A 16,183-nucleotide genomic window follows, 5' to 3' on the forward strand; every position below is an offset into this window, starting at 1 on the left:
TGATCATCCTTGAGATGTTTCTACAACTTGATTGGAGTCCACCTGTGGTAAATTCAGTTGACTGGATATGATTTGGAAAGGCACACACCTGTCTATATAAGGTCCCACAGTTAACAGTGCATGTCAGAGCACAAACCAAGCCATGAAGTCCAAGGAATTGTCTGTAGACCTCCAAGACAAGATTGTATCGAGGCACAGATCTGGAAAAGGGTACAGAAAAATGTCTGCAGCATTGAAGGTCCCAATGAGCACAGTGGCCTCCATCATCCATAAAAGGAAGAAGTTTGGAACCACCAGGACTCTTCCTAGAGCTGGCCGCCCGAGCGATCGGGGGAGAAGGGCCTTAGTCAGGGAGGTGACCAAGAACCCGATGGTCACTCTGACAGAGCTCCAGCGTGTCTCTGGGGAGAGAGGAGAACCTTCCAGAAGAACAACCATCTCTGCAGCACTCCACCAATCAGGTGGCCAGATGGAAGCCAGACGGAAGCCACTCCTCAGTAAAAGGCACATGACAGCCCGCCTGGAGTTTGCCAAAAGGCACCTGAAGGACTCAGACCATGAGAAACAAAGATTGAACTCTTTGGCCTGAATGGCAAGCGTCATGTCTGGAGGAAACCAGGCACCGCTCATCACCTGGCCAATACCATCCCTACAGTGAAGCATAGTGGTGGCAGCATCATGCTGTGGGGATGTTTTTCAGTGGCAGGAACTGGGAGACTAGTCAGGATCGAGGGAAAGATGAATGCAGCAATGTACAGAGACATCCTTGATGAAAACCTGCTCCAGAGCGCTCTGGACCTCAGACTGGGGCGAAGGTTCATCTTCCAACAGGACAACGACCCTAAGCACACAGCCAAGATAACAAAGGAGTGGCTACAGGACAACTCTGTGAATGTCCTTGAGTGGCCCAGCCAAAGCCCAGACTTGAACCCGAAGTTTGAACTTCTCTATGGACAATGAAAATGAAATGTGAGTAGCTGGTAAACTCTCTATTGATTTGTTTTTCTTCAACTAAGTATGAAAAAGTATTTGATTATTATTATTATTTATTTCTTAGCAGACGCCCTTTATCCAGGGCGACTTACAAAATATAAGAGCAATACAAAGTGCAATAATACAGTGCAGTTCAGGCATAATACATTTTACAAATTTAGAATTTACACAATTGTATATGAGATACAGTAAGCAATATATACAGTGGGGGAAAAAAGTATTTGATCCCCTGCTGATTTTGTACGTTTGCCCACTGACAAAGAAATGATCAGTCTATAATTTTAATGGTAGGTGTATTTTAACAGTGAGAGACAGAATAACAGCAAAAAAATCCAGAAAAAACGCATTTCAAAAAAGTTATAAATTGATTTGCATGTTAATGAGGGAAATAAGTATTTGGTATAAGTAAATAATCCAATATGCAATTATAAGCAGTCGACTATTAACTGCACTGTCCGATGCAGTCCTCTCTCCATCAGGATTTTTGCGATCTTTTCAAACACTATTAAATGTCTTTCTGCTCCAAACAACTGATCCTGTGTTGCACTTTCCAACCATACATGAATAAGTGCTCTAATTTCATCGTCTTCCCAAGGTAAACACACATTCTTTCTTGTGGAAAAGTTACTATCACATTTCTTGCATTGATAGTGGCCGCCATTATTGTAGTTTCAATTTAAAAATGCAGTGGTGTTGAGTCTGGCTACATAAGGGGACGTAACAGTACATCCCAGTTTGGGACTCTGTACGAAACAGTGTCTGCTGAAACTAGTTTGGGCACAGGAGGGGGTGCCCCTGCGCCACGATGGAAATGCCTGGACTCAAATGGCCAGGGGGAGGTACACCTAAACATGGCCAGTGGAAACAGTACATTAGTGTATCTGGTGCGGTCTGGACCTATAGTGTACATGAGCAAATTACATTAGCATGTGGGGCAAATGATCAAATATCTATAGCAGCATCAAGACTGATCAAAACATTCATACATTGACTCTGGTAGAAGAGTTTGCATCCAGTTTATGAATCTAGGGGAGAAAGTGGAAAGAGGGAGATGATATCTTGAGCTTAGAATGAACTCTTCTGACCTTTTTGATCTGCGCAAGGAGATGATGATATTTCAGGAGCCTTAAGGAGTGCTGTAGGTCAAATGTATACCTGTATTTTTTTTGTTTTAATTCAGCCTGTATTTGAAAGATGCTGCTAGTGTAATGTGTTTGGTTGCAGGTAATGGCGAATCTCCCCGTAGTCTGGTGGCACAGTCCTGATAGAGAACAAAAAAAAAAGATCTGTATCTCTATAATGAGGCAACGTTCCCAGTTCCCACCGCCACAGAAGTGAATGAGGAGATTTGATCTCAACCTCTCAAGACGAGTCAACAAAGCCCCTCCATTCAGCCCACTGTCTTCCTGTAATTGCTTTTCTGCTTTGAACACTTAATGGGCAGCCTTCAAAAGAGAGTTTCTACCCAACACATAAAACAACAAAACGAAAACAAAAACCTTGCGGAAGCCAATGACGTGCAGGAAACAAATCAAAAGCATCATCCATCTCATTTACGAGTGCTCCGCCTTCTGCAATTAGTCTGTGCATTCGACTTGAACATAAAAACTGGCATTATTGCAAAAGACTGCCAGGTAGAAGCGGAGTGCCTGTATGCATGGAATAATCTAATCCATTTCTCAGTTATGAGTACATTCCTTGACTGCCCTCGTCCAAAAACAATTCCTGAGGCGTCTGGTTGCAAGACCTCAAAAGGAGCTAGCGGAGCAACTCTCTGTAGATACCTTTTATAACAGTAAGAATTCACAGCTTTGAGTTATATAAACCTAAGCAACTATGATATACAAACAAACAAACAACTCTTCCCTGCATCCCCTTCTGAGTATAGGAACTGGTTCTATGAAGTTGCCATAGACAAGAATATTTGAATCCTGCCCCCCACCCCACTCTAATTTAATCCGACATTTTTTTTCATAGGTTATGCAATGCAGCCCAGTTTCTATAGCGTTGTCATGGCCACAACTCTTCAGACTGCCACGATCTCAGGCTGTCAGGATTGCACTCTCTCACTCCGCACTCCTCTGCTGGGTGCATGCCGAAAGAACACATGGGCAACCGGGGAACAAGGTGACTGCTTGGAAAATGAGAAAGCTCATTTTCACACATCGTCTTTGCAATGAGTATATTAGTTGCTGATAATCCAGAGAGTCATGAGAATTCCCTGCTTCTTCTGAATATGCATATAAAGTTAAACCACTGTACTTGAAAGTGGTGGAATATAGTCAAGATATCTCAATTACCTATTGTCTGAATTGATTAGGATAAGGTGACACATGGATTCAGTGATTATGAAGGAAAACATTCACAAAGGTTAAAACACATAGAACACACTTTGTTTTGTTTAGTTCCATCTCCCTATAGTGAATGAAGTTGTTCTTCACAAGAGTGTTTTAGTCCATGCTATTATTCAATCCTGAGAATATAACACCACCAATCACTTTTAGGAAAAGGAAAGATCTGTATCTCTATGTGGAGATCAAGTCCTTACCTTCCCAGATAGCTTTGAGAGGAGCAGAGCTGCGAATAGTCTAACAGTACACAGAATGGGTGAACAAGGATGGAAACTAACAACATTAATAAGAGTTCCATAAATAAATAGTAAACAGAGCCTGGTCAAGAACAGATAAGTTAGGGGCGAGAAACAAACTTTAGCAAAGATGGTTTAGTCTGATTATCTGGACAGAAGTTGTGAATGTGGAGGGAAGTGCAGGACAGAGAGGACAGACGGCGTACCTGGTGAAGATGCCGTCCACTATGCCAATGCTAGCAGCCTGGGCTGGGACGAAGGAGCCCAGCTGTGCCATTATGGTGATGAGGGCCACCTGGCGGATGTAGGAGCTCTTCCCACCCATGTTGGGTCCAGTGATGATCATGGCTCGCTTGCCATCCCCCTGCATCACAGGAGACAGCACTGAGAACATACTAGGGCAACACAGTGTGAGAATTACAATGCAGAACAGCGAGACGACTTCATCGATCTCAATCTCAGAGGTTCTTAAACAATCTCATCAATACCATTAATCATAATAATAGTAACAGTATTTAACTGTAGTGTTTTTAACACAATGCTTTAAGATGGACAATTTAAAAAGGACTATAAAATGATCATTTTGCTTCGGTGCTGCAAAGCCAATGCGAGACCCAGGCAAGTAATAAGTCTGGATTGTGCCCGTTTCCACTGTCAGTTCAAGGTGAAGGGCAGCAGGCAAATCAGCAGATTTTTCCAGAGTCCGCACCCACAATAAGAGCAATTGCCCACCTCAATGGGTGCTACAATCCTGTTCTGTTATCAGTTATTCCCACTTATGAAACCTATTAGAGTGGGCATTGGTCCTTGCTTTAGCATTAGGGATTGGCAAAGGGTGAATCAGAACGAAGGCAATTCTGTGCTATACAGCCAGTCTCTTCAGGGATGGCAAGCCAGAGCATTTTATCTTCCAATTCCAAAACGAGGAAGAGTCCTATTGCAGGAGGTATAGTTTATTGCACAGAGCCACTGGGTTGAGTTCAAAAGCACAATGATGAAATCAGTAGAAGAGTTTACATAATTCTTTTCGGTAATCAATTATTGTATGAGCAGCAATATGTGGCCCCTGCAATTCTTGCAAGCAATTTCTTTGAAGTAAGAGAAAAAAGGACGGACCGTATTCGTAATGAATTTGTTGCATTCTGGGAAAACAGAAAACCATGAAAATACTGTGGAGTTAAAAATAAATAAATGAACAGTCACAGAATAGAAAATAACAAAGATATGTAGACAGAAAAAAACAGTTTAAGATACAGACACAAAACTGAAAAAAAAAAAAAAAAGCTTTCAATACACAACCTGGTGGTTCAGATTGTTTGGGTAGCTCTGAGACTCAAAGTCTTTCACGGTACATATGACACTGTTTACCAGTCAGCGTGGGTGGCCATTCCTCCAGAATGAAACGTTTTTTCTTGAACACTTCTCAAACCGCAGGATACTAGCAGTACAATTAGGATAATTAATCAGTTAATTAAGTATGTTGTTTTGGGGGCTTTAGAATTGACCTATTGGAATTGCACAGTGCATAAAAACCCTAGCCTATTATACTACCGCACTGAAAGCACAAAACAGAGTCTAGACAGCCATGGTGATGCTTTTGTTAACCGGTAACTGATATCCGATTTGGGCTGCAGTTTTCCCTCGTCAACACCTTAAGAGAACATTGTTTACACTGAGCTAGATGTCTCCACGGATGCTGATCTTCTTATTTCCCATAATTGCCTGAGACAGGAGGCAGATAATAAAAATGATATGATGATAATACAGTCCTCAGGATCATCCCCGAGCATATTGGATTATGTCACAGGAATTGCAGTTGTAGGACCAGGGTATTGAAGCATCCTACCAATATTACCATGCTACCATTTAGAGAAGTGGAGCAGCAGCTAGCTCCAAAACATGTCCCTCAGGCATGCTTTCAGGTATTCAGTCTATTACACCACCGTTGTCACATATTGTTAGTGATGCAGCTGTTCTGCAGTACACCATGTTAAGTGAAAGTGAGTTGCTGTCATAGAGAAACTGAAACACGGATATGAATCAGAAACGGAAGTTAGAATTCCAGAAGTTGATTAAACATTCTATTCAATCAAATTATAAGAGCATTCCTATTTTTATAATCAATTAATTACAATTTTAGCAGTGCCAATTTTGATTTATATTGTTTTGTTTGATTTAATTGGCCAAACACCTAAATAATATTCAGAACATTTGTTCTGAACATTGGTACTGTACTGCAGTGCCTAACGGAGAAAGGTGACACCATAGACAATCATATTACATCAATAAATGATCTACCATTAATAACAGCTTGAACATAAAGCTAGCTCCAGGAAAATCTGCACCTTACTTAGTTAAGGCATCCCTAACTTTAACAGAAGTTAATGGAGACTCAAACCCTAACCCTAGCCCAGAACAAAATGTACTACAAAATAAATGTAGAAAACGTGACTTTTGTGCAAAATCAAGCTAGCGTTAAAAGAATGAATCTGACCTTATTCTTCCACAGATAATAGAGAGAGAGTTTCTCCTGTATCTCTACTATATTCTACCCGCCTCATGAAAACATGAACTTGTTGACAGCGAAACAAGCAGTCTGTGAGATATATTATATGTTAATAAATGTAATCACAGCTATTAGGATGCAGTACTACCCATAGTGACAGGCAGTATCACATGCAAATCAGCACAGTGAAGTAGGCACACAGTACAAAAGGTTGGGAAATATTTCTATTGCATTTTCGACAAACATTAGCCTACTTTTAAAAAAATACACATTGAACACTTCCTCCCACTGTTTTCTTTACTGCACAAAAAAGGGAATAAAATGCAAGGACCTTTTAGTCCAGTTATGTAATGGAAAATACTTTGTAACATGTGACGTTGCCAAAAGCAAGTTTTATGTAGTCAATGAGTAGGAAAAGGAGCAGAAAAGTGCTCTGAGTTTTACACAAAGTAATATAAAAAGAAACCAGATTCCACAGTAACAAAGCACACTGAGTAACCAGATTGAATATGATATTGCTAGTATGTACAACTGCTGGACATGGTAATAGATCATTTAAGTAACATCCATAAATTGTGTTCATGGGGCTTTAATAAAGTTTCTCTTTGTTTTCCTCTTCAGTGCTCATTCAGTTTAACAGTGTTTTACAAGTTTTAACCACCCACACAACGCAAAATCCACTATTTTTAATACATATGATTAAATACTTAAGGTGTTTTATAGACCTGGCTACTGACCAGAAGTATCCTGGATCCTCTGCAACAGTTTTGTTCTGGAACTCCAGGGGCAATGCTACCATGCCATAATTCATGAATTCATTCTACAAGCAAAACCTTATATGATGTTTTTACATGTCAGTGGGTTCCTGCCTGCTGGAATACTTTAAGAAAGAAAGAAAATGTTTTAAATATAGATGCCCGTAGCTTAAAACAAATCCATTAGCATGTCAACAACTATTTTTAATTCAAATCCATTTCAATGTAAGAAATTAGAAAACAGAAGCCTTGTGCCATGTATACTAATTTTACTGGCGTTGTTTTGCCTGCATAATTTGTGGTGTGAAATTTTGCCTCCGGGGCTGGATTGATTGCAGCTATTACTCGATTACTCATAATTAAGTTAACCTCAACTTCACCTTCATTATTGTCAATCCGGAAACGTCTGGGTCTTGATTGTAAACAGATTAATGAGCTGGAAACTGCTGAATTACTCACCTGAGAAGAGGAAAACTTCACACTGATCATGGAAAAAAAACAAAAAACTTCTGCTTCTCAGATCAGACTGAAGTCTTTTCTCTGAATGGATTCTTGTGATCTTAAGCATGCACACGGGAAATACACATACAAACACACACCTGCAAAAAATATCCTCAGCTGACGCATGCAATGCAACTGAAGTCTATAACTATGATAAAAGGCAGGCTAGTCAGAATATGATGCATTCAAAATAAGAAATCAAGTGCTTGCAAGAATGTTTTTATTGCAACTAAGGCAAAGTAGAAAAGAAAGAGTGCTCTAATTTAGAGGATTACATAATTTATTGCAAGTTTTAAATGTCACTGTTTCAGCAGATCTTAATCATCTCGTCAGCGCAACACAATGCTTTTGACAAAGAACATGACGTATGACTCTATCACATCCTGATTAATCAATCTACCATGGCTAATTCCATTTCATTTTTTACAAGGAGACAAAAAAATAAATACAAACTCTTGCCCAGGTTACGCTGCCAAAATCCTTGATTAGGAGATGAGCAGCTGTCATGTGTTTCAACCAGATATGGGGTTCTCAAATACTTTCCATCTCCAGAAACCAGTCAACGTTTCAGGCAGCACATATATCACAAATATGAGTCTTGGTTCAAACTGAGAAGGAACCCTATCTCTCTGGCATGGCTGCAGCGCAGGGCTGTCCAGGTCTGGTCCTGCAGAGCCCCAATCCAGCTATTTTGATGGGTCACCATAAATCAGATTTCTAAGCCAGTGAGGTATTGATTACCTAAGCAAGTAATTTGATTGATTAATTAATTAAGGAACACCTGGTCCTTAGAGGGTAATCAGGTGTTCCTTCAAAAACCCTCTAAATTAGACTATTTACAAAAACACTGGCTTAATTGATCAAAATTCAATGAGTCCAAGTCTTTATGAATTGATGATTTAGGGTTCTTTCATTTAAAGTCAATTGGGATTGGTTGCCTAAACATACAAGTGGCAATGGTTCCAAGGAACTGTTAATGTGGGCACAGTCATTAAAAAAACACTTTAACATTAATTACTGTGATTTCTAACTCCCTTCTAAACAAATATATATTTATTATGAACTCTCTTTTAAGCAAAGAACAGTTGTAGTCGATGGCTGAACCCAGTGTGTGGACCACTTTATATTCTCCTTCCCAACCCGCAGCAATGCAGGCCAATATACTTTTATGACAGAACCTAAAGTATCAGAGATTAATAAAATATCAAATGAACCATTGTACAGCAGAGCTACAGTACTTGCACTTGCATCCAAATATAGGGCTTTCTCTGCTTCTCATTTAAACTAAGAAAAAAATTGTTTTAGTTAGGGAACAAGACCTAAGGCTTGTAGCGGCTTCTCTTTCTGATTTATTTATTCATTTTTAATATACTTCTTTTACTTATAAACAGAGATTGGAGGCTACGTTGAGAGAGTTGCGATTAGATTTCATCCTTCTTGTTGCAGATTTGCCTGTGGCCCGGCTGGCGATAGAGGCATCGTATTTTTCATGATTTCAACCTTGCCTTGATAAATAAACTGTTCACTGCTGTCTGGTCAGTTTCCACTCATTCCTAAAATAAACCTACATACCATTTATTCTTAACAAAAAACCCTTTTCAGCTTGTAATGCAATATTCTTTCCAACAAACACTGTGTAGTTGGCCAATGCAAGCTACAAACCCCCACTAAAACACCCTAAATCCCCATGAATAATCAGCAATAAAGATCAGAGGAGGACTAGAGAAAAGCACATCAGCCCTGTATACGCTACATAAACTTGAGCACCGTACTTTAATACAATCTTATTAATCCAGCTCAAAGCGCCCACACAGAAGAACTATTGTAAATTCAGTTCAATTCAATTACTGGATCCACATGTAGTTCGGTTACAGGTCCTCACAGCGCAATGCTTCGTGGAACAGTATCCCACCATGCACTTTCATTAAGAAACACAATCCTAAATTACCCCTTAATGGTTTAATTGCTTCAGATATTAATAAGTGCCTTAATCTTGGCATCAGACTACATTGCTTCCCTGTTCACCACATTATAAAGGAATACTGATATTGCAACTTTTGATTTTGTTTAAATTTTTTTGTGGTGTGTACTCATGAGGAAGTGTTAGTGGAGCCGGGCGTCCCCTGGGGGCCGTGCAGTGCTCACCTGCAGCGCGGTGCTGTTGGGCACGTACTGGTCCTGCTCTTCAATCAAGATGTCGATGGCAGGGTGTCTGCCCTCCTTGATCACGATCCTACGCTCATCCTCAAGCACCTCTGGCCTGCGCAGGGCACAGAGCAAACAAGCCAAGGTAAACACACAGCTCTTGGTAGGATTATGACAGAAAGATCGTTGAGTTAGAGGAAATATTCATTTAAAGAGCATACTCTCTCTTGATTCTTAGTCTCAGCTGTGAAACCTTATAAATCTTGTAGGAAAGTATGCTTTCTACTTACATACTAATCAGAAAAATAATGCATTATAAAGAACACTCATTAACTTTACACAAGAAAAGAAAAAGGTTTTATTTTATATCTCTAAAGAAAATGTATAGATAGCTTCATTCTTTCTCCTAATAAGTTACAAGAATATGAAATACATATCCTCATTTAATTGCAGGAATATTGGCAGGCAGGCAGGTAAAGTGGGTGTTTTGTGTGTGTGTGCGTGTGCGTGTGCGTGTACGTGCGCGTGTGCGTGCGCGTGTGCATAGTTCTGAGCTTTGCAAATAAAGGATAGAAAGGAACAAACTGGATAATTTCTGTCAATTCCCAGCACTCCAAACAGAAAGCCAATCAGCAGCAGAAAAATTCAGCTGCAGATATTTTCCATCCGTGCTGACAGGAACCATTCAACACTGCATGCAAAAACACCCCCAAAAAAACAAGAGCATAATTTGCATTTTAATAAAGAGGCCTTTCGGCAGGTGGCAATCTTAAAAGGAAAGGGGCGCCCACAGGGGCCTGCTGAAATCTAAAGTGCGTCAAGATTACAGGTGTCTGTCTGTCTCAGTGTGATTTTGACTGCACTCAGAGCCATGATGAAACGGCACACAGCTCTCAGAGACACAGCCAGCCCCTGCCTGTACACTGTGAAAAAATACATTAATTAAATCGTAAGCGAGACACTGAGCAGCAGTAATAACATCTCAATCTGCATCAGCATGGACGTTTAAGAAAGCTCCTTCACGGAGGCAAATGCGGTGTTAATTGAAACGGATCAATGTGAAAAGGACTGACGTGACCCTCGCTGCTTCTTTGGGAGAAAGTTATACAGGAGGGTGAATGCCACCAAACTCCTCCTTAAATCCACACAGCTTGGAGGAGCCGATTAAATCATTTGGATCTCGCCTTTTTTTTTTCCAGTCATGTACATTTCAATTAACAAATGCTCCATATTGTACTATGCAGGTCAAAAAAATGCTTAGGTCATTATTTCCCATAGTTACTATTCCATGAAGGATAGCTTTCCCCCATTATTATTAATAATTTAACCAACGTCTCTAACCAAGTTGATTTACATGAGTTAGCATTGTACAATACTTCAAAAAGGGCGTTTAAGTATCTTCCCCTAGAACGGTTATGTTCGGTGGCAACACACATTAAAGTACATTTTGTTTTTCTTTAATTTCTCCCTTTAATGCTGAACGGCCTACCCTTCAGACTCTCTGGAGGCCAAGCTCGAAGCCTGGGCTTGTCACAATAATGAAAAACAAAGCAAGAGAGAAGAGCCCCCTTCGCAGACTGTGCTTCATAAGCAGCTTCTCTGTGCACAAAGTAGTTCAATACAAAAACAGCAAGGCACACTAAATCAACAGACGACCAATAAAACAATATATACATTCAATTGATGCAGCGGCGCTTCTAAATATATGTCAACTTCAGAACAAGTCGACTGAGTCAAGATTAATTAGTTTAGTTATTTTCACTGCGAACGTTATCTGGACAGGTTCTTTATGACCCTTTTTGATGTCCGTTTTTTAATATAATCTCAACGTTGTGTGATTTTCAGTTTGAACACAGTCAAATTTAAACTCAAGCCAAGACAGACACAAACTCCTTCACAGAAGCAGACTTTGGTTTACCTGTAGACTCTCTTCTAATTCTAAACTCAGTGAAACCAGAAACAAATGTGAGATTCAGCTTGGGTAGTAAGAATTGCATCAAATTGAGCTGCAAAGATTCAAAGACATTCAAATTCAAATCTGCATTTCGACTGGGTGTGAAAAATGATTAATTAGGTCTTCATGATATCCTGGAAATAAATTGTACTTCTACATGTTTTAAGCCCAAAACAAGAAATCCATCTACATTCTATATTAAAGAAATTACATAATAATACATAACTTGATTTGTAAAAGGAATAGTATTCCAGATTCCCACACATTCTTTCAATTTGTTTGTAGAATTTGGATGATGGAGGTTTTCAGATGATGTGTGGTAACGGAGCCAAACTTGCCTGCATCCATCCTAAGGCCATCTGTTGTGTGCAGAGTAACAATTTGACATTCTTAATGCCATTCATTTCCTTTGGGGTTTGTCATTTAATTTAATACAGTTTGAACTTTCTGCTGGTTACAGCGTTTTAATTTTGCATAGCCTTTCAGCGCCATGGGTTTGAGACAGAACGATTGATAACAATTGATAAAGTATGAGGAATTAAGAATTATTCATATTTTTAAACTTGGGGACAAGAAATGTAACCACATTGAATACAAATAAGTAACGTTTTATTTTAAAAAGCACATAGCTGAATCCATATCTTGTTAAATACTGTTAATTGTAAAAACACAAGCCTTAATACACACATATATATATATATATATATATATATATATATATATATATATACACACACACACACATATATATATACACTCACCTAAAGGATTATTAGGAACACCTGTTCAATTTCTCATTAATGCAATTATCTAACCAACCAATCACATGGCAGTTGCTTCAATGCATTTAGGGGTGTGGTCCTGGTCAAGACAATCTCCTGAACTCCAAACTGAATGTCTGAATGGGAAAGAAAGGTGATTTAAGCAATTTTGAGCGTGGCATGGTTGTTGGTGCCAGACGGGCCGGTCTGAGTATTTCACAATCTGCTCAGTTACTGGGATTTTCACGCACAACCATTTCTAGGGTTTACAAAGAATGGTGTGAAAATGGAAAAACATCCAGTATGCGGCAGTCCTGTGGGCGAAAATGCCTTGTTGATGCTAGAGGTCAGAGGAGAATGGGCCGACTGATTCAAGCTGATAGAAGAGCAACTTTGACTGAAATAACCACTCGTTACAACCGAGGTATGCAGCAAAGCATTTGTGAAGCCACAACACCTACAACCTTGAGGCGGATGGGCTACAACAGCAGAAGACCCCACCGGGTACCACTCATCTCCACTACAAATAGGAAAAAGAGGCTACAATTTGCACAAGCTCACCAAAATTGGACAGTTGAAGACTGGAAAAATGTTGCCTGGTCTGATGAGTCTCGATTTCTGTTGAGACATTCAGATGGTAGAGTCAGAATTTGACGTAAACAGAATGAGAACATGGATCCATCATGCCTTGTTACCACTGTGCAGGCTGGTGGTGGTGGTGTGGGGGATGTTTTCTTGGCACACTTTAGGCCCCTTAGTGCCAATTGGGCATCGTTTAAATGCCACGGCCTACCTGAGCATTGTTTCTGACCATGTCCATCCCTTTATGACCACCATGTACCCATCCTCTGATGGCTACTTCCAGCAGGATAATGCACCATGTCACAAAGGTCGAATCATTTCAAATTGGTTTCTTGAACATGACAATGAGTTCACTGTACTAAACTGGCCCCCACAGTCACCAGATCTCAACCCAATAGAGCATCTTTGGGATGTGGTAGAACGGGAGCTTCGTGCCCTGAATGTGCATCCCACAAATCTCCATCAACTGCAAGATGCTATCCTATCAATATGGGCCAACATTTCTAAAGGATGCTTTCAGCACCTTGTTGAATCAATGCCATGTAGAATTAAGGCAGTTCTCAAGGCGAAAGGGGGTCAAACACAGTATTAGTATGGTGTTCCTAATAATGCTTTAGGTGAGTGTATATACACACATACATACACAGTGAGGGGAAAAAAGTATTTGATCCCCTGCTGATTTTGTATGTTTGCCCACTGACAAATAAATGATCAGTCTATAATTTTAATGGTAGGTGTATTTTAACAGTGAGAGACAGAATAACAGCAAAAAAATCCAGAAAAACGCATTTCAAAAAAGTTATAAATTGATTTGCATGTTAATGAGGGAAATAAGTACTTGATCTCCTATCAATCAGCAAGATTTCTGGCTCCCAGGTGTCTTTTATACAGGTAACGAGCTGAGATTAGGAGCACTCTCTTAAAGGGAGTGCTCCTAATCTCAGCTCGTTACCTGTACAAAAAGACACCTGTCCACAGAAGCAATCAATCAATCAGATTCCAAACTCTCCACCATGGCCAAGACCAAAGAGCTGTACAAGGATGTCAGGGACAAGATTGTAGACCTACACAAGGCTGGAATGGGCTACAAGACCATCGCCAAGCAGCTTGGTGAGAAGGTGACAACAGTTGGTGCGATTATTCGCAAATGGAAGAAACACAAAATAACGGTCAGTCTCCCTCGCTCTGGGGCTCCATGCAAGATCTCACCTCGTGGAGTTTCAATGATCATGAGAACGGTGAGGAATCAGCCCAGAACTACACGGGAGGATCTTGTTAATGATCTCAAGGCAGCTGGGACCATAGTCACCAAGAAAACAATTGGTAACACACTGCGCCGTGAAGGACTGAAATCCTGCAGCGCCCGCAAGGTCCCCCTGCTCAAGAAAGCACATGTACAGGCCCGTCTGAAGTTTGCCAATGAACATCTGAATGATTCAGAGGAGAACTGGGTGAAAGTGTTGTGGTCAGATGAGACCAAAATCGACCTCTTTGGCATCACCTCAACTCGCTGTGTTTGGAGGAGGAGGAATGACCCCAAGAACACCATCCCCACCGTCAAACATGGAGGTGGAAACATTATGCTTTGGGGGTGTTTTTCTGCTAAGAGGACAGGACAACTGCACCGCATCAAAGGGACGATGGACGGGGCCATGTATCGTCAAATCTTGGCTGAGAACCTCCTTCCCTCAGCCAGGGCATTGAAAATGGGTCGTGGATGGGTATTCCAGCATGACAATGACCCAAAACACACAGCCAAGGCAACAAAGGAGTGGCTCAAGAAGAAGCACATTAAGGTCCTGGAGTGGCCTAGCCAGTCTCCAGACCTTAATCCCATAGAAAATCTGTGGAGGGAGCTGAAGGTTCGAGTTGTCAAACGTCAGCCTCGAAACCTTAATGACTTGGAGAGGATCTGCAAAGAGGAGTGGGACAAAATCCCTCCTGAGATGTGTGCAAACCTGGTGGCCAACTACAAGAAACGTCTGACCTCTGTGATTGCCAACAAGGGTTTTGCCACCAAGTACTAAGTCGAAGGGGTCAAATACTTATTTCCCTCATTAACATGCAAATCAATGTATAACTTTTTAGAAATGCATTTTTCTGGATTTTTTTGTTGTTATTCTGTCTCTCACTGTTAAAATACACCTACCATTAAAATTATAGACTGATCATTTCTTTGTCAGTGGGCAAACGTACAAAATCAGCAGAGGATCAAATACTTTTTTCCCCCACTGTGTATATATATATATATATACATATATATATATATATATATATATATACATATATATATATATATATATATATATATACATATATACATACACACTCACCTAAAGGATTATTAGGAACACCATACTAATACTGTGTTTGACCCCCTTTCGCCTTCAGAACTGCCTTAATTCTACGTGGCATTGATTCAACAAGGTGCTGAAAGCATTCTTTAGAAATGTTGGCCCATATTGATAGGATAGCATCTTGCAGTTGATGGAGATTTGTGGGATGCACATCCAGGGAACGAAGCTCCCGTTCCACCACATCCCAAAGATGCTCTATTGGGTTGAGATCTGGTGACTGTGGGGGCCAGTTTAGTACAGTGAACTCATTTTCATGTTCAAGAAACCAATTTGAAATGATTCCACCTTTGTGACATGGTGCATTATCCTGCTGGAAGTAGCCATCAGAGGATGGGTACATGGTGGTCATAAAGGGATGGACATGGTCAGAAACAATGCTCAGGTAGGCCGTGGCATTTAAACGATGCCCAGTTGGCACTAAGGGGCCTAAAGTGTGCCAAGAAAACATCCCCCACACCATTACACCACCACCACCAGCCTGCACAGTGGTAACAAGGCATGATGGATCCATGTTCTCATTCTGTTTACGCCAAATTCTGACTCTACCATCTGAATGTCTCAACAGAAATCGAGACTCATCAGACCAGGCAACATTTTTCCAGTCTTCAACTGTCCAATTTTGGTGAGCTTGTGCAAATTGTAGCCTCTTTTTCCTATTTGTAGTGGAGATGAGTGGTACCCGGTGGGGTCTTCTGCTGTTGTAGCCCATCCGCCTCAAGGTTGTAGGTGTTGTGGCTTCACAAATGCTTTGCTGCATACCTCGGTTGTAACGAGTGGTTATTTCAGTCAAAGTTGCTCTTCTATCAGCTTGAATCAGTCGGCCCATTCTCCTCTGACCTCTAGCATCAACAAGGCATTTTCGCCCACAGGACTGCCGCATACTGGATGTTTTTCCCTTTTCACACCATTCTTTGTAAACCCTAGAAATGGTTGTGCGTGAAAATCCCAGTAACTGAGCAGATTGTGAAATACTCAGACCGGCCCGTCTGGCACCAACAACCATGCCACGCTCAAAATTGCTTAAATCACCTTTCTTTCCCAT

General features: G+C 40.6%; 1 protein-coding gene across 2 annotated transcripts in view; it reads right to left on the reverse strand.

Annotated features, from left to right (window-relative positions):
* The window catches only part of msh3 (mutS homolog 3 (E. coli)), a 75,215-nt gene that overhangs the window by 30,439 nt on the left and 28,593 nt on the right, over positions 1–16,183 (reverse strand). For both annotated transcript variants that reach the window (XM_066711914.1, XM_066711913.1), the window contains 2 exons: positions 9,488–9,602; positions 3,787–3,944 (listed from right to left, as the gene is read on the reverse strand). In XM_066711914.1, the coding sequence (XP_066568011.1) occupies positions 3,787–3,944; positions 9,488–9,602 (273 nt within the window). The remainder of the gene's footprint in view (positions 1–3,786; positions 3,945–9,487; positions 9,603–16,183) is intronic.

The sequence above is a fragment of the Amia ocellicauda genome, chromosome 8 (genome assembly GCF_036373705.1).
Source record: "Amia ocellicauda isolate fAmiCal2 chromosome 8, fAmiCal2.hap1, whole genome shotgun sequence".
Classification (NCBI taxonomy): domain Eukaryota; kingdom Metazoa; phylum Chordata; class Actinopteri; order Amiiformes; family Amiidae; genus Amia; species Amia ocellicauda.